Genomic DNA, 19,291 nt, shown 5'->3' with positions numbered 1-19,291 from the left:
TTCAGCCTGGGCAAGAGAGCGAGACTCTCTCTCAAAAAGAAAAAAAAAAAAAAAAGATAAAAAAGAACATGATTCAGTTACTACAAAACAGAAAAATCCCTGAAACTACCATCCTGATCAAAACAACCGAACATTACTAGAAGCCCCTCCTGTGCTCCCAGCCCTATCCCCTTCCAAATGCAGGCTCCATGCTGACTCCAACAGCTCGAACGTTACTGTTTTTTTTTTTTTTTTTTACGTCTTGTTCTGTCACCCAGGGTGCGGTGCAGTGACACAATCTTGGCTCACTGAAACCTCCGCCTCCCAGGTTCAAGTGATTCTCCTGCCTCAGCCTCCTGAGTAGCTGGGATTACAGGCACCCACCACCACGCCCAGGTAATTTTTGTATTTTTAGTAGAGATGGGGTTTTATCATGTTGGTCAGGCTGGTCTCAAACCCCTGACCGCCTGCCCTGGCCTCCCAAAGTACTGGGATTACAGGTGTGAGCCACCACACCCAGCCTTGAGCATTACTCTTAATCTACAAATAGCAACTTTGAGAAATACCATGCATTTAGTTTACATATACTCTTTTTCTGTGTGGTCAAATTTACCATTTTAACTGTACAGTTCAGTGGCATTAAGAACATTCCGACTGCACAACCACACCACCACCCATCACCAGAACTTTCTCATTGGCCCAAATGAAACTGTCCCCATCAAACACTAACTCCCCACTCCCTGTCTCCCCAGCTCCTGGCACCCACCATTCGACCCTCTGTCTGTGAGCTGGACTGCTCTAGGGGCCGCACAGAGGTGGATTACACATCATTTGTCCTGTTTGGATTGACTGGTTTCACTCAGGGTATCTTCAAGATTCCTTCATGTGGCCGCATGTGCCAGAATTTCCTTCCTTTTTAAGGCCAAATATTATTCCACTGCACATATACACCACATTGTTCTATATTTTTATTTATTATTTTTTCAGACAGAGTCTCGCTCTGTCGCTCAGGCTGGAGTGCTGAGTGGCATGATCTGGGCTCACTGCAACCTCCACCTTCTGGGTTCAAGAGATTCTCCTGCCTCAACCGCCTGAGTAGTTGGGACTACAGGCATGCTCCACCACACCTGGCTAATTTTTTATTTTTAGTAGAGACAGGGTTTCTCCATGTTGGTCAGGCTGGTCTCGAACTCCCGACCTCAGGTGATCCACCCTCCTTGGCCTCCCAAAGTGCCGTAATTACAGGCGTGAGCCACTGTGCCTGGTCTTTTTTATTTTTATTTTTAGAAAGGCAGACTGCCACATGCAGTGCCTCATTTGGATGTGTCTGGAGTCTTGGAAGCCTGACGACTGTACATTCTCCTACAAATGGAGCCTGTCTGGAGGCTCCAGCAGGGGAGTGCAGCTACTCATACACCCTGACTGAAGACCGGTCCTCTATCGGGGATGGTTATTCTCTTTGACCAAACACACAGCTTCAGGAGGGACCCACATGGAGTGCCAGTGGGGAAGGGGACACCGGGCTAGCTAGCAGATCAGCCAAATCAACCCTGGTGATCAATGGAGTGACAGATATGACAGCCAAATTGGCCTCACATCCATGTTATATATTTTTAAAATCTCCTAGAAAAAGAGTTTAAGTGTTGCAAGGAATTTTATCAAAACATCTTCTTGGAAATTTAACAAAACAACCCAGAGAGGGAAAGAAGTGTACATATCACTGATGGCCGAAACCTTCTGTAGTCTGGTATGTCTATCGTACACAGTCACTTTTCTCATGTCAGTTCAAAGTGCTTTTCTCTTGAATAAAGCTACCAGGAATGGATAGTAACCTTCCACGAGAGACACAGGCACCCCGCTCCAAAGCCTGGGGCTTTACAGCCCACCCAGGACAGCCTCGGGGGGCTTCTGGGATGAGAGAGGCCTCCTTGGGAGGCTCCCAGCAAATCCTGCAGTCTCACCGCTTCTCCTCTCTGCCTGCCTCAACATCCCCGAGTCCCTGTGGCCCACCCATGCCACCCTGCGGCCCCGTTTTCACTTGTGGGGGCCTTCCACATGCATTTTTTTTTTTTTTTTGGAAGACTACAAATTTCAAGGCCTGAAGTTCAGGTTCTATGACTCTAAATAGTAAAAAGAAAATAACCAGAAGGACACAAATCCTGTGCTGCCCGATCTAACCCAGCAAGTGTGAACTCCATTACCTCGCTTTTTGGCCTGAACCACCATTTCTTCATACTGCTGTCTGTGCTTCTGAGCTTCTTCAGCTGGTTTTGCTGGGAGATTTCTTGATAGGAAAGAAATGAGTTTTCACCATTATAAATACCACATAAAAGTCTTTGAGAAAAAAACCTGAAACATAATTTCCTAAAACATAGAAAGCTCAAACACTGAACACTCATTTTTTTAAGATTACACAGTTCTTATACCAGCTTTTATAATACTTTCTTACAAAAACAAGTTCACTATAAAACAAATGAATGGGCTAGGCACAGTGGCTCACGCCTGCGATCCCAGCACTTTGGGAGGCTGAGGCGGGCGTATCACGAGGTCAGGAGATCAAGACCATCCTGATTTAACACAGTGAAACCCTGTCTCTACTGAAAAATACAAAAATTAGCCGGGCATGGTGGCACGTGCCTTTAGTCCCAGCTACTCGGGAGGCTGAGGCAGGATAATCACTTGAACCCAGGAAGCAGAGGTTGCAGTGAGCCAAGATCACGCCACTGCACTCCAGCCTGGGCAACAGAGTGAGACTCCGTCTCAAAAGAAAAAGAAAAAAAGAAAAAAAAAATGAATGATAAAGATTAGCAGGAAGAAAGTAACAATTATCCACAACTGCAACAGTAATAAACACTTAATCTTTTGGTATATTTTCACCCCACACTCCAAAGAAACTTTGATTTGACTGCAATACCCTAATAACTGTCAACACTTAATTCTTGAAGCAGGGCGCTCTAACAGCATTTGTTACATGTATGTATAACGACATTTCCTGACCAGATTTTTAAAGTGAAAAGATTTTGTACTAGCTACATGGTTCATTTGTCTTTTTACATATACAGATGTGCACCTTAGTTCTAAGCACCTTGGCATACCTTCAAAACCCATTAAAAAAATGCAATTCGTGCTCTCTTTCAGAAGCGTGCTTGTGACTGTACTGGCACTGGGGTAAAGGGAGGGCAGGAGTGTCTGGCTGCCTGTGTCCCTCACACAACAGGATCCACATTCACTGGGACATTTTAAACAACCATCACTTGCTGCAGGAGAGTCCGCCCGTTCACCTTTCAGAGCATGAAAATGACTGGTCTTCAAAGGGCAGAGTCTTTTCCTGATGGCCTCTAACTTTCCAGTCCTCCATTTATCTCCCCAACACAAATTTTCAAGGATAAGAATTAACAGTAGAAGACACCCTGTTTCTTTTTTTTTTGAGATGGAGTTTTGCTCTTGCTGCCTAGGCTGGAGTGGATCTCGGTTCACCACAACCTCTGCCTCCCAGTTCAAGTGATTCTCCTGCCTCAGCCTCCCGAGTAGCTGGGATTACAGGCGCCCGCCACCACACCTGGCTATTTTTTGTATTTTTAGTAGAGACAGGGCTTCACCATGTTGGCCAGGCTGGTCTCGAACTCCAGACCTCAAGCGATCCACCCGCCTCGGCCTCCCAAAGTGCTAGGATTACAGGCGTAAACCACTGCGCCCAGCCGACAACTTATTTTTAAATGCTAAAGTAAAAAAGAAAAATCACCTGCGTGGAAAATCCTGGTCAAAACTTCTATGCTATAGGACAGTTTTCCAAATTGGTCATTTACTATCATTACAGAACACATGTTAATATAGGGAGTAAGAAGTAATTCTGGCTTATTCGTCTTCCCTTTCTGACCCTAGTTCTTCTCTAACAAAAAGGTGCTTAGCAAGCTGTACTTATTTCCTAAAGCAAACACTCTACAGAGATTCTTCTTAAACTCACGCTGGTCTGTCCTCGAGGATGAGTGCAGTGGTGGAAAGTGGTTCAAAGTCAAGATTCTTCCTCACATTCTGCTTTGGAGAGGGTGGCTTGCTAGGTCTTCCAGCCTTGTCTTCATATTCCTAGGACAAAGAAACCAGGATGACTCCAGGTCCATTCAGATAGAATGAAGTCCTCAGAACGCAAGAAAGTTGTTCTGTCATGAAACTCTTTTAAGCCAATTTCGAGGACAATTCACCGAAAATCTTTCCTGCTATTCAGAAGGAAAAGCCGCTGACTAAAGGGGTCTTTTTGGAGATGGAGTCTCGCTCTGTCACCCAGGCTGGAGTGCAGTGGCGTGATCTTGGCTCACTGCAACCTCCACCTCCTCGGTTCAAGCAATTCTCCTGCCTCAGCTTCCCAAGTAGCTGGGACCAGGGGCGCCCACCACAACGGCTGGCTAATTTTTTGTATTTTTAGTACAGACGGGTTTTCACTATGTTGGCCAGGCTAGTCTTGAACTCCTGACCTCAGGTGATCCACCTGCTTTAGCCTCCCAAAGTGGTGGGATTACAGATGTGAGCCATTGCGCCCAACCTAAAGGGGTCTTAGAGTTCCAAAGTTGAGACCACTGCTTTATGACATGACTGTGCGCTTCCCTCGCCGGTAGGGAAATAGTAAAGGATCTCATCATCAAACGCTGCCTCAGGTCTCCTATCTCCTGGGTAAGAGGCATGTGTTCTGTCTTCTGGACACTGTAAATTTTAACTGATTATTATCATGGCCACTGGGAAGCCACCACTGCAAATTGTTATGTAAATAGTTTTGCCATGCCCTGGAAATCTAAGAGCAGCCTCCACACCACTGGGTCACCGGTTCACCCACGCACTGCAACCACAAGAGCTCAGTCACACCTGGTGACCCACATTCCAAACGCCCAGCCAGAACAACTCAGGAGAGCCGAACAAGTTGGTGCTTCTGAAATAATGTGTGGGTACTTCGCTCTGTGCAAAATCAAAACCACAATCATTTAAGATAATTACAGAAAACTAACAAGATATTACAGACAAGGCTCTCAGGACTGCCCCTGAAGGGAAGATAATCTCATTGAGAAGACAGGACAAAGAAAGGTAGCGTTAACCTAAGATTTCATGTTTGTCATGAGGTGGTAAGAAATTGCTAAAAGAATTTCAGGGACACTAGCTGTCAAGAGGGGTGTTATCGGTGAAATTATGCAGCAAGCAATTATTCTCTTAGCCAGAAAGGCCTCTAAAAAGTAAAAAGAAATAGATTATTTCCTCAAAATACACAGGATATGAGAAGGATGTGCACCAAGCAGCAGTTGGGAGGGGCGGTTTCTGTACACCTGGATGTACATGGTCACATGTCTTAACACTGTCTACTGTGGCTTAACATGGTTTCATTACAATTCTAAAATTACTTCCACTTACCAGAAACTGAAAACACGGACTCATTCCCTGCTGGATTCAAGCATCTGAGCATCTACACTGTACGGGGTACACAGTCGTGACCTAACACAACACTGGCCCTCATGAAGCTTCGAGTCTAGCACCTGAATGTCAAAGTCACCAATTTCATAGGAAATCAGCCAAAAGCTGTGTGTTAAGATTCTGAGGCATGCTGTATTTTAACAAGAATTAGTAACACATACCCCATGAGGTGCTACTTATCTGCTGAGCCTGGTCTGGTGAAATGCATACCAAGGCTAGAGATGTTGGGCCCAAAATCAGCCGTGGCAGGATGTGGATGCCCATGCCCATCGGCTTCTGTGTGCTCTGTGCATGTGGACTCATTTTGTCTTCATAGCAATCTGCTTGGTAAGTGTCACCCATTTTACAGACAGCGTAACTGAGGTTCAAAGTGAAGTGACTTGCCTGACGCATACAGCCAGCAAGGCTGGGCCTGCAGGACTCCTTCCAGTCTGCCGCCCTGAGCAGGCCCAACATCATCTGTGAATACACTCAAACCCACAGGTGTGCAGTTTTAGAGGGGAAAGCCTGAGTCCTACACGGCTTAGGTGTGGCCTCTGCAGCCAAACAGCTCTGGAAGCAAATTCAGATCCACCAACCACCAGCGATGACCTCGGGCAAGGTACTCACGTCAAATCCCTCAGCCTTCTTTCCACATCTGCAAAATGGGAAACCCCGCCTGCCCCACCCCGTGAGGGCGGCTGGAAGGAATGAGGCGACGTCACAGCCTCTGGTGCACAGGGACTGCCGGAGAAGGGCAGCCCTTGTTACTCTGCGCCACTAGCTTTCTCTCCCCTCAGACCTGAAACCACGGAAAAGGCAGAAAACCACGCTCTAGTGCCAAAGAACAATCCAGGAGCCCTGCCAAGCTGCCAACGGCACAGATACAAAAAGTAGGAGTAAAAGGAAGTAAAAGCCTTGAGTCACGACCAGAAACGTCAGATCGCTTCAGTCAGAGCTTCTTACTATTACCAACGGCAACAAACAGCGGCAGCGGCTGACGCTAACAAGCCCAGCACTTCTGAGTGCTTTACGCGCGCACGCTGGGCTAACTCCATCTCCCTCCACACCAGCCCCCAGAAGGGGCTACCCCACCCCCAGACCATACTGGTTTAACTCCATCTCCCTCCACACCAGCCCCCCGAAGGGGCTACCCCACCCCCAGACCACGCTGGTTTAACTCCATCTCCCTCCACACCAGCCCCCCGAAGGGGCTACCCCACCCCCAGACCATGCTGGGCTAACTCCATCTCCCTCCACACCAGTCCCCCGAAGGGGCTGCCCCACCCCAGACCAAGCCAACAAGGCAGCTGCACAAGGACACGCTGTACCTCACCAGCGTGAAGCTGTGGCTGTGGTCAGATGGCCCAACAAAAGTTCAAGAAAAAAAAAGCAGGGATGCAGGCTACCTGAGGCAGGCACGGTTTTCTGCCTTTTCCAGTGGTTTCAGGTCTGAGGAGAAGAAAAAGCAAGTGCCACAGACCAACAAGGGCTGCCGTTTCTCCAGCACTCCCTGTGCACCAAAGGGATGTGGGGACCCAGAGGTGTCTGTGACTCGCCCAGCGGGCAAGCGAGGAAGCTGGGTCACAGGCCACGCACTGGGGTTCCGCAGCCACATTCCTCATCACAGAATTCACAAAAGCCTCTCGCAGGCATGCATCAGAAATAATCCATCATTCAGATTCAATCTCAGTAGTTTTCACAACCATGACCGAAACCTCAAATACTGAATTAAGCGCACAGATTAGCAGAGATGTAGGGTCAGATGCTTATGTTTTAATCACAGACCAAGACATGATTAAAATAACAAAGTGATAGAGGGGGCCTGGCCTGCTCATACTTGAAATCCCAGACAAATGCCCTTTCCAAAACGTCAGGCAGCCTTTTAGAAGAGAAACGGCGTTGGAAATGGTGACAGGTCCTGCTCTAGACCCGGTCCTCCCAGGGCGACCTGGAAGTGACAACAGTAAGCTCACTGTCCAGGCCAGACAAACCAACTTTAGAAACAAGAAAGAGGACTGTTCGCTCCCAGGATCCCGGAGGGGAAGAAACAGCACCTGGAGAAAGAACACTCAGTTGTGGATTGTCAGCCCTAGGGTCGGGCTAGCAAGGGTTAAGGCTCTGGAAAGAAAACCAGAGTTCTAGGTACTGGCTTGGGTGAGTCGTCTTGTCTCTCAACCTGCTCTCAGCTATAAAACAGTAGCAACTGTACAGACCACTGTGGTGGTCAAATGAGATAACATATGTAAAATGGCTGGCCACTCACTCCCTCAAGTGCCAAGCCCTTTCTGGGTGCCAGGCAAGTACTGGTATGGTCCACCTCGGTCCAACTTTTCATTCCCAAGCTCCGTCTCCACATGGGACCAAGTTTTGAAGTCTCTTGGTTTAAACCAAGTAATAATGCCTGTGTTGCTGTGCTCGTCAGAAGCCCTGCAGCCTAACAGGTTAAATAAACTGCCCAATTAAGTGACAGCTGCCACCCTGGACAACCCTAGAAGGAATTTATTTATTTTTGAGGAGTCTCATTCTGTCACCCAGGCTGAAGTGCAGTGGCGCAATCTTGGCTTACTGCAACCTCTGCCTCCCAGGTTCAAGTGATTGTCCTGCCTCAGCCCCCCCGAGTAGCTGGGATTACAGGCGTGCACCACCAGGGCCAGCTAATTTTTGTATTTTTAGTAGAGACGGGGTGTCACCATGTTGGCCAGGCTGGTCTTGTACTCCTGATCTCAAGTGATCCACCCGCCTCAGCCTCCCAAAGTGCTCGGATTACAGGTGTGAGCCACTGCACCCAGCCCCCAGAAGCAATTTAGAACAAGGTTCTTCAAAGTTCTAGCAGCAGATCAGTTTGATTGGTCATAACAGCATTTTTTTAAAAAATAAAACAATAAAACACGGTACATAAAGACAGTTTGCTTCAGCTTTACACCTAGTTATGTCAGTACAATGAGTCTCAATTTAAAGTGTCTAACTGGGGATAATTCCAAAAAAGTTTGCAGGCTGCCAGTTTAGAAGCACAGTTGCTCCAAGTCCCTGCTCTGGGCAGCTTATAAGGAATCACGCTGGGAAAGACCAGACCATACCAACATGGCAGGCGCACCTCACTAGCAGCCAACTTGTGGGGTGTGGTCTGATGACCCAGCTAAGGCTGAAGAAAAAAAGCACGGAGGCAGGGTGCCTGAGCAGAGCCCCAGTCTCATGCAGAGGCCATGTGCAAGAGGCTCAGCAAGCAGGGCAAGAGGGAAGGGGCCATGTGGAAAAGAGGAAGCTAATCTGGAAGGGACCACGCGGGCCTGGCACTTTAGGAGACCCTCAACCTCAAACCCAGCAGGGCTCACTCCACAGGGGCAATACGATGCAGGCAGAGGCTCCCACACAGGTGAGACCGTGAGGCATGCCAGGAGGGGCGAGCCACACACTGTGGGAGGAAGGGCAGGACGCCTGAGGCCAGGGGGACATGGGAAGCTTCCACAAAGGAGCCACTTGAGTGGACAGACAAGTAAGATGTGGGCTAGAGGCCAAGAGGAAGAGGCACTCTGATGGCAGAAGCAGCGGCCAGGAGACGCCCACAAGCAGGCTTCTTCATGTTAGCACCAGGATTTGAACCGGGAATGGTGCAGAGTCAAAGTTGTTTTGCTCCAGAAACACGCTACCCAGAGGTGTTGGGACAAGCCCCAGGAGAGAGGGGAGAGCCAGATGAGAGACTGTGAGGTATGGGGAGCCCCTCAGACGCATCCAGGGGCAGGGTCTACATTCCACGTGTGATCTGCCCAGTGCTAAAGACAAGAAGAGCACGAGACTCCTGAATTAGGTTTAACATTAGTTTAAAAAGAGGGGGGAAAGCCTGCTTCAAAGCACATTTGTCTTAAGAGGGAAAAGAAAGGATCATGATTCTCAAACAATGAAAAAGTATTCCTGAGCCTGGCACAGAGGTGCTGTGTCTGTGGTCCCAACTACTCAAGAGGCTGAGACAAGGATCACTTGAACCCAGGAGTTCAAGGTTGTAGTAAGCCATGACCGCACCAGGGCAACAGGGCAAGACCCTGTCTCAAAAAAAAAAAAAAAAAAAAAAAAGAAGAAAAAAAAGAAAGTATTCCTGGTAGAAAGACAAGAAGGGTCATCAATGCTACTTATGAACTGGAGGAACACTACAAAATATAGCCAGTGATGTCAATAACCTGCTAGAAGAAGCTCCCTGACTTACAGGAACGTGGCCTCTGGCTCCCTGGAAATCTATTTTAGCTAGAAGAAGAAAGGGTCATCAGTCAAATCCTGTGCTTAAATCTCCGACTCCACTGTCTCCAGTATCAAGATTAACCCGTGAAAATAACCTGAGGATCTGGCAGTGCACCTGGAATAAAGCTGCCAAGGCAGGCCGGCCATCCGAGTGGTACCTATCAAAAGACTTGAACTAATGCCGTGACAGCACGGCCACCACATCTGCAGAGGCTGAGGACCTGGGGAAGCACTGGGGGACAGCAGCAGGCCTGGTCTGAGCCAGCACCACCAGCAGCGTGACCTTGAGCTCCTCCTCCATCCCCAAGCCTGTTTCCTCCTCTGTTACAACTGAAGACTAAATGAGAACGAGCATAAGGTGCAGAGCCAAAGCAGGTGCCCAAAAATGACAGGAGTATGAGTGTCACTATATACTATGAAATTACTCTTCAAAACATTCCACTCTAAGAGGGCTGCTTGTGGAAAAGGGCACGAGACTGAAAGTGTCCGCAACACGGCTGGTCTCACACGTGGCCATTTGTAAAAGCAATTGTCTGGGAGTGGGGAGCCTAATTTAGAATCTGGGAGGGGCTCCGTTTTGCCATTTTGAGGGGGTATAATGGCCTGCACAGGTCTTACAAAGGTCCCACCTTCCAAAAGGTAGCCCCGGGTAACCCCTGAAGCCTGACCTCACGGTAAGTAAAACCGCTGAGAACACCTGAGTGGTTCCTCTGGCCTGGATTCTTTAACCAGCTGCAGTCCCCTCCTGGAAAGCGTCCTCTATGTTACTGGGAATGCTGGCATTCTGGGAAGCACTCTCAGGAGTCCTTTTCTAATAGTCATATTCCTCCCAGAGCACCGAGAACACAAAAGTTAACATGCGGACTGGTGAATGAAACATATTCAAAGGAACTAGGTTTTAACACGCCTGGTTGCTGTTGCAACCTGACCACCTCATTGGGCTCCAGAGCTCGGAGCGCAGTCTCATCTCCATACAAAGGCTCATCGGATCGCAGGCGAAGCCCTTTTGGCCTCTAAGGGGGCTGCTGGGCCTGGCCCGGCTCTGAAAACAGGGTAAGGAGGACTCAAAGGACGTGCTCGCTCGCGCTGTCTCTCGTCGTCCCAGTAAACGGGAACCCAAGAAGGAAATATGTGGAAGCACAGACACAAAGAGTGCCAGGGAGGAGAGCGCATCAGCAGCGTGCACAGCAAGCTTCGGGCTGCTGAGGACAGATGCACGTGATGCTCGCACACCCGCACAACCGCACACATGCACACTCGCACACTCCACCTGCGCGGGGCCGCAGGGCTGGCAGGCCCCGGACAGGACAGGCCCCCGGGACCAGTCAGGCCTGGGGCGCAGGCAGAGGCACCGGCCCGCACCCCGACTCACCATGAACGCCGGGGCCTTAGAGGCGCGCGGCCGGAGGCTCCATGCCCAGCGAGCGGAGGGCCGGCCTCCCTCCCTCCCTCCCGGACCGCTGGCGGGCCGGCGGACGCGGCGGCTCCTCAGGCTGGCGGGGCGGGGCGGGGCGGCAGGCCGCTCAATCGCGCGCAGACGCAGCGAGGCGATCCGTGCTGCCGGCTCGGCGCATCAGGCCTGGCAGGAACCTCCCACGGGGGCGGGGCTGCGGCGTCCCCATGGTACGGCCCCACCTGCCGTGAGCACCGGGAAACACGCGCGCCGACAGGTAGAGAGCCAGCTTCTGCCTTAAAGATCACCCGAGAGCTGAGAAACGTGTTGCCAAAAGAAATTACATAAAATTATTCGCACTGGTGAGCTCTGGGTGGCGGGGTGACTGTGAGCAGTTTTTACTGGCTACCGTGGCTCCTACGGTTTTTCACAAAGTAGTAACAGGTACCTGAGTTTAAAACGTCAGGGAGCACACAAAACACTTGGAGAAGCCGACCAGGCGCCCCGGGGCTGCCGGAGGGGGACGGAAGCTGGCGGGACCGGTGAAACCTCCGGTTTTTAAAAACAGTCGTTAAACTTTGACCCTACACCGTAGGGACTATGTCGGGTCAAAATTACGTCTGGTCAGCCGCGGGCCCCACGTCCCAGGGCTGAACAAGCCTGGTCTGCGGCAACACGAGGCTCTCCCGTGACAGGGCCTCGCCCAAGGCTCCCCCAGCATATCTCCTGGGATTCAGAACTACCAAATCGCCGGCAGACACGTCGCCATCAGAGGAAGCCTGTGACATCTGCCAGGATAAAATCAAAAGGGCAATGGTAAGTGACAGCAAAGACGTAGAGAAGCTGGAATTCTCCTAAATCCTTGGTAGGAGTGTAAAATGGTGCAGCTTCTATAATTCAACATCCACCTACCATACTCCCAGGAACCCACCCAAGAGAAATACGACCAGAGAGATTTGCGTGCAAACATTCACAACAGCATTGTTCACACCAACCAGAATGTCCACCAACCGCGGGGGCATGAGCAGCAGGGAAACGCCTATGAAAAGAAAGAAACTGCTGAGACATGGGCCTACGTGGATGAACCTCAAAAACGCTAGGCCAGAGGAAAGATGCCAGACAAGAAAATCCCATGATTCCATTTATGTGACACTTCTTAAAAAGGTAAATCTCTAGAGAGAAAGCAAATTCATGTTTGCCTGAGGGTGAGAGTGGGATCAACTGCAAACAGGCACGAAGGAACTTTTTTGGGTGATGAAAAATAAAACTTTGGATGTCGAACATATTTTAAAACTAGATTGCAATGATAGTTGCATAACTGTATACATTTATTAAAATCGTGGGACACTTACAATGAGTGGATCTCATGGTATATTATTTATGCCTCGAGCCATTTTTAAAAAGGAATAGGACGATAAAAGGGAAAGAGGCTGATTCTGGCTGGAAAGATTAGGGAACGCCTTAAGACGATTATCCAGAATTTGAAAATAAGGCAAAAGCAGGAGTAAGCATTATTCTTTCAATTAATTCCTGGGCCCTTTTTAGCATGGCGGCCTAAAGATTATTTAATTCTCTAGGACACTGACCCTGCGCTATTTATTACTCCATTCAAGCCCAGATACAGTGAAGTTACATACTAACTTGTAGATAATGTCCAAAAGAAAAGATAACCCCAAAGATTATGTTTTATTGTCACCAGTTTGTTTGTTCGTTGAAATCTAACCTAGCCATCTTACTCTAGTTCTTTTTGGGTTTTATGCATATATGTGTGTATAAACACACACACCCCTAATTCCTCAAATGCTCTTGGCATAAGTTTTATCATCTTACTGGTCTCCTCAAGGCGTTACATAAATCTTTGACCTATGATCATTTTAATTTTTAAAAAGGTAAAAGTCATGAGAAAAAGGAGTGTTTTATGTGAAGAGAATAAAGGGACATATAACTAAGGCAATACACAAACCTGACTGAATCCTGGTTCAAAAACAGCTTGATACAACTGAGGAAATGAGAACATGCTCTGGGGTATCAGATGCTACTATGGAACTCCCCATCATTCTCCTGGGTGTGGTAACAGTCATGGTTATGTAGGAGAATGACTTTACTCTTAAGAGCTGTGTGCTGAAGTATTTAGCAGTAAGATATCATAATACTGCAAATGGTTCAATTTTTTAAAAAATAAAGGCACAATAAAGTAAATATGGCAAACTGTCAACAGCTGCTCCATCTAAGTGGGGCACATTAACACATTAAATTGCCCAGGCGAGGGCAAAAGCATTGAAAAGCTCCCAGGGGCATCTCTCCTGGTCTTTCTGGGAAGCGGCATCAGTTAAGCTGCACCATCTCTTCAGCGTTCACAATAGTACACAATGGGCCACCCGCCTGCCTGCAGACACCACTGCTGAGTCCAAGGTCAGCCAGAAATCAGACTTACAACACGGACAGTCCCCTCCTTACAATCACAGGCTACTACAGCTTGAAGTTATGTGTTTAACAAGCTTCCTAAGCACCCCACACATACCAGAGAGAAGGTGCTCAAAGAACTCAGTCTGCAATTACATCATGTAAATGTATTTGTGTGGATGAAATTTACACATACATAATTTGTCTCAGAGAAAGGCCTGGGAGGGAGGACATGAAACCATCAGAGACTCCTGTGACAGGGGCTGTGAAGTCTCAGGGAAAAGGATTTTCCCATCTTGCATCTATCATTTGAATATTTGACAAGTGTTTTTTCATAAATTGTATTTAAAGTTTTCAAAAATAATTTCTAAGCTAATTCAGATGGCATAAAAAATCGATTTCACCAACTGCAATTTCCAACCACACTGAATTATTACTGCAGCAAGGTTGTTTTTGCGTCTGTGGCTGGCTTTTTTCTATGCACACAAGACTGAAGGTCTAGCCATGGCAGGAGACCACAATGAGGGGTCCTGACCGTGCCGGAGCTCCCATGGGATGCGCGATGCCAGCCACTGCTCCATGACCCCACGTTTCCTGAGCTCCCGTGGGATGCCAGCCACTGCTCCACGACCCCACGCTTCTGGAGCTCCCACGGGATGCCAGGATGCCAGCCACTGCTCCACGATCCCACACTCCATCGTACTTCACCCTCACAAGCACAGGCAATGTGAGCACTGCCTCTGCAGAGGATACTGAGGCTCAGAGAGGCAAAGCTGTGGGCTTAAGTCCACACGACTGAGTGTAAATGACAGAACCAAGGTGCACACTCCAGCTTTTTTTTTTTTTTTTTTGAGACGGAGTCTCGCTCTGTCGCCCAGGCTGGAGTGCAGTGGCTTGATCTCGGCTCACTGCAAGCTCCACTTCCCGGGTTCACGCCATTCTCCTGCCTCAGCCTCCCAAGTAGCTGGGATTACAGGCGCCCATCACCACGCCCAGCTAATTTTTTTTTTTTTTTGGTATTTTTAGTAGAGACGGGGTTTCACCGTGTTAGCCAGGATGGTCTCAATCTCCTGCCCTCGTGATCCGCCCGCCTCAACCCCACGTTCATAGGCCCGAGACCCCTCTCACCCCAGTACTGTGAAAGGCTCCAGTGAAGAGCTGTGAAAGAACAAATGTGTTTCCTGTTCCCGAATTCCTATTCTTTCTGGGGAGACGCACCCATACGACTAAACACAAGATCTGAAACAAGAGTGTTTGCACCAAAGAAAGGGTGCTCTGAACACTACCCTCTCCAACTAACAGGGAAACTTATCACTTCCACATTAGGAAAAATAAGCAAATCTTAGGAAGCACTAAGCATTACATAGGAATTTCAGTCTTTATTGTTAAAAGGCACTGGGGATAAAGAATTTATACTCCTCAGAATAAATAAACTGTTACCAGGATAACAGAAGACTTAAAAAGTAAAGTGCAAATTAAGCAACCATGCTGCCATTTCCCCTGTAGAAACTTAAGATCGCTTCCTTCTTTCTCGCTTTTGGCATCATGTGGAAGAACCTGCTGCTTCTCTAAACCCCAACATTAATGGGGATGAATGAGGATTAGACATTTTATGGGATAATCTCCTGATAGACCTGTTCTTCACCAAAAGATCCCGGTACCATACAAACATGGTATCTACCACCTTGACAAGCCAAAACTTCCAGAGTAGGTTCAGCTTTCAACTCTGGGTCACCAGCTGTATAATGTTTCCCTCTTTGCTCTGGCCACTGGAAAGCTCAGTGTAAAATTTGTAGCACTCCTCTAGGAGTTACATGAGATTCTGTGAGTTGTGTCTTGGGGCATCCACTGACCTCTGGTTTGATCATTTACTCAACAATTTTTCTGTCATTCTACACACTTAAAAAAATTATTTTAAAGGCTGGGCACGGTGGCTCACGCCTGTAATCCCAGCACTCTGGGAGGCTGAGGTGGGCGGATCACTTGAGGTCAGGAGTTCAAGACCAGCCTGGCCAACATGATGAAACCCTGTCTCCACTAAAAATACAAAAATTAGCCAGAAATCGCTAGAACCCAGGAGGCAGAGGTTGTAGTGAGCCGAGATCGTGCCACTGCACTCCAGTCTGGGCAACAGAACAAGACTCCATCTCAAAAAAAAAAAAAAAATTATTTTCAGTAGACGTACATAGAACGAAATACAAAAGGTACAAAAGTGTATCCAGTGGGAAGCAGGTCTCCCTCCTATCTCCCACATACCTGGTTTGTCTCCTCGCCAAAGAAATTCCACTATTAGCTATTTTTTAAGTATCCTTCCAAATATGGTCTCTGCATTTACAAGGATGTGCGTGTATCTTTATCCACATAGAGCACACTATACAAATGGTGATCCATCTTCTTTGTGAGGTCAGTGCAGTATTTCATGTAGGATTTCACCAATTCCCTGCCAAACATTTAGATAGCTTCCAATCACTTGTGCTGCAATCAATACCCTTATACAACTGTCATTTCACCCATATGCGAATTCATCTGTACAAGAAATTACCAGAAATGAAAATGCTGGGTCAAAAGAACCCTAAATGATTCATTAACTCATGTTAGTTTACTTTTTGAATAAACATACAGTTAGTTTTTTGGTGTATGTAGTCCTATGACTTCTAAAATGTTGTCTTTAGCCACCATTATGACAATCAAGAAATAAAACAGTTCTATCACTCCCAAAACCTCCTCTGTGTTAGCCCTCGGTAGTCACACCCTACCCCACCCCTGGCACTGTGAATCTCCATCACTACAACTTTGTCTTTTCAAGTATGTGATACAAATGAAATCACAGCACGCAAGCTTTCAAGACTGACTTTCTACCTTCAGAGAATGCCCGAGGTTCACCCAAAGTGTTAGGTGAGTTTATAACTGAGTCATATTTCATTGTATGGGATGTACCACCATTCATCCATTCATTGAAAGGCATTTGGGTTGTTTCCATTTCTTGAAGATTATGAAAAGAGCTGCTATAAACATGTACAGATTTTTGTGCAAACGCAAGTTTTCATTTCTCGATGGCAAATACCTAAGAGTGGGATTGCTGGGCTAATTGTAAGTATATGTTTCACCTCTAAGAAACCTCCCAACTGGTCTTCCAGAATGGCTGTACCATTGGGCATTCCCATGAGCAAGGTACCAGCTAGAACTTCCGATACGATGTTGAACAGGAATAGTAAGAGTGGACATCCTTGTCTTGTTTTCAGTGTTAAGGGAAGGCCTTCAGTCTTTCTCCATTAAGCATGTTAGCTGTAGCTGTTTCCTGTAGATGCTCTTTCTCAGGTGGGGGAAGTTCTCTTCCATTTCTTCTTTGCTGAGAGTTTTTATGAGGAATGGACACTGAATTCCATCAAATGCTTTTTCTGCACCAACCGATACGATCGTGTGGTTTTCTTTAAATTGGTAGTATAGTAGCTTACACTGATCGATTTTCAAATGCTGACCCAGCTTTGTGTTCCTGGGCTAAATGTCACTTTGTCATGGTTATAACTTTTTAATGCATTATGGGATTCAATTTGTTAATACTGTGTTGAGAATTTTTTGGTGTGTCTTCATAAGGGATATTTGCCTGTAGTTTTTTTGGTACTGGATTCATCTGGTTTTGATATCAGGGTAGTACTGGCCTTTAAAATGAGTCAGGAAGTACTCCCTCTTCTTCTCAAATTGGTGTTTTCTTTAAATGTTCAGTAGGATTCATCAGTGAAACCATCTGGTCCTTCTTTAATAAATTCCAGGATGATTCAGGTCATCTATTTCATCTTGGATGAATGTTGGTGATTTGCAATTTTCAAGAAAATGGACCATTTCATCTAAATTATCACATTTATGTGGCTGGTGCAGTACCTCACACCTGTAATCTCAGCACTTTGGGAAGCTGAGGCGGGTGGATCACTTGAGGCCAGGAATTCTAGACCAGCCTAGCCAACATGGCAAAACCCTGTCTCTACTAAAAATTCAAAAATTAGCTGGGCGTGGTGGCACATGCCTATAATCCCAGCTACTCCGGTGGCTGAGGCACGAGAATCACTTGAACCCGGGAGGCACAGTTGCAGTGAGCTGAGATCGCACCACTGCACTCCAGCCTGAGCAACAGAGCAAGACTCTGTCTTTAAAAAAAAAAAAAAAAAAAAAAAAAGACAAGTTATTTATAACATTCTATTGTCTTATTTTTGTGGAGTCTGTAATAGTATCCCCTTTTTTCATTCCTTTTGCTAATTTTATTCTCTTTGTGTCAGTTTTGCTAGAGTTTAATCAATTTTGTTGATCATTTCAAAGCACCCGCCTTCGGTTTGACTATCATTTTTCTCTTTTTAATTGTATGGTTATCTGTTCTCACATTTATTATTCGCTTCCTTTTGCTTGCTTTGGGTTTATTTGCTCTGTTTACACTTTCTTAAAGTAGAAACTTTGATTACTGATCTGAGACCTTTTTTCTTTTCTATGTGAGCATTTTCATGCTATACATTTCCCCCTAAGCAACTGCAACCTACAAATTTTGGTATCTTGTGTTTTCGTTTGCTTCAAAATATTTTCTGATTTTCCTTATGACTTCCTCATGGACCCATGATTAATTTAGAAGTATGCTACTTGTTTAATGTGCAAGTTTGGGGAGACAATTATTTTTCTGTCACTGCTTTCTAGTCTAATATCACTCTGGTCAGAGCATATTTTGTATAATTTTAATCCTTTTAAAAGCTTTAAGCTTCTTTTCTATCCCAGAATATGGTCTGTCTTGGTGAATGTTCCATGTACATTTGAAAAAACTGTGTATTCTGCTCTCGCTGGAGGGTGCTGTGTTGTATAAATTGCGAATTAGATCAGGCTGGTTGATGGTGTTCATTTCTATGTCCTGGCTGATTCTGTCTACAGTTCTATCAATTACTGTTTAGTGAGGACTGTTGACACTCCCATTATAAATGTGGACGTGCCCATTTGTTTCAGATCTGATAGATTTTGCTTCATTTATTTTGCAGCTCTGTTATGAAGTGCAAATACATTTAGAATCATTATGTCTTCATTAGGTAATGTCCCACTTTATCTCTGATAATTTTGTTCTGAAGTCTACTTTTTATAATATTAATAGATGTATCTTAATTTTGATATTAATAGACCTATCTTAATTTTGATTTGTGTTTTCATGGTATATCTTTTTCTATCTTTTCATTTTAACCTACATATTTTATATTTGAAGTGAGTTTCTTGCAGACAACATATACATAGTTGGGTCTATGGGTCTGTGTTTTTTTGAGATAGGGTCTCACTCTGTCACTCAGGCTAGCATGCAGCGGTATAATCAGTTCACCGGAACCTCAAACTCCTGGGCTCAAGTGATCCTCTTACCTCAGTCTCTTGACCAGCTAGGATTACAGGTGTGCATCACCATGCCCAGCTGAATTTTTTCAATAGAGACAGGGTCTCACTATGCTGACCAGGCTGGTCTGGAACTCCTGGCTTCAAGTAATTGTCTGCCTCAGCCTCCCAAAGTGCTGGGATTACAGGTGCAAGCCACCACACCCAGCCCATTTTTTTTTTTTACCCCATTCTGACAATCTGTCAGAACTGAGTATTGAAACACACAACTGGTGTGTTCAGACCATTTACATTTAATGCAATTGTTGATATGTTTGAATTTAGGTCTACCATCTCGTTTGTTTTCTCTTTTTTTCTTCCTCTATGTCTTCTTTCCTGTCTTGATTCAAGTTTTCTGAACTTTTTTTAGAACTCCAATTTGATTTCTCTATTGTGGTTTTTTGCCATCTCTTTGTATAGTTTAGTGGTTGGTCTAGGGATTACAATATACATATTAATTGTTCACAG

The 19,291-nt window shown here is 46.3% G+C and overlaps 1 protein-coding gene and 1 long non-coding RNA gene across 7 annotated transcripts in view; one reads left to right on the top strand and one right to left on the bottom strand.

Moving 5' to 3' along the window:
* Positions 1–19,291, bottom strand: part of TBC1D14 (TBC1 domain family member 14) — a 122,124-nt gene that overhangs the window by 34,221 nt on the left and 68,612 nt on the right. For 5 of the 6 annotated variants that reach the window (XM_031664745.1, XM_021938253.2, XM_021938254.2 and 2 more), the window contains 2 exons: positions 3,944–4,062; positions 2,181–2,263 (listed from right to left, as the gene is read on the bottom strand). In XM_031664745.1, coding sequence (XP_031520605.1) covers positions 2,181–2,263; positions 3,944–4,062 — 202 coding nt within the window. Of the gene's footprint in view, positions 1–2,180; positions 2,264–3,943; positions 4,063–11,014; positions 11,198–19,291 lie in introns of those variants that run through there. The other variant, XM_021938256.2, reaches the window with a different exon arrangement.
* On the top strand, positions 11,253–12,395 carry LOC108585827. The gene is made up of 2 exons (XR_004182857.1): positions 11,253–11,851; positions 11,959–12,395. It is a non-coding gene; the product is annotated as an uncharacterized LOC108585827 (long non-coding RNA).

Source organism: Papio anubis, chromosome 3 (assembly GCF_008728515.1).
Source record: "Papio anubis isolate 15944 chromosome 3, Panubis1.0, whole genome shotgun sequence".
In the NCBI taxonomy this organism is placed as follows: domain Eukaryota; kingdom Metazoa; phylum Chordata; class Mammalia; order Primates; family Cercopithecidae; genus Papio; species Papio anubis.
This window is presented reverse-complemented; position numbering and strand designations above follow the sequence as displayed.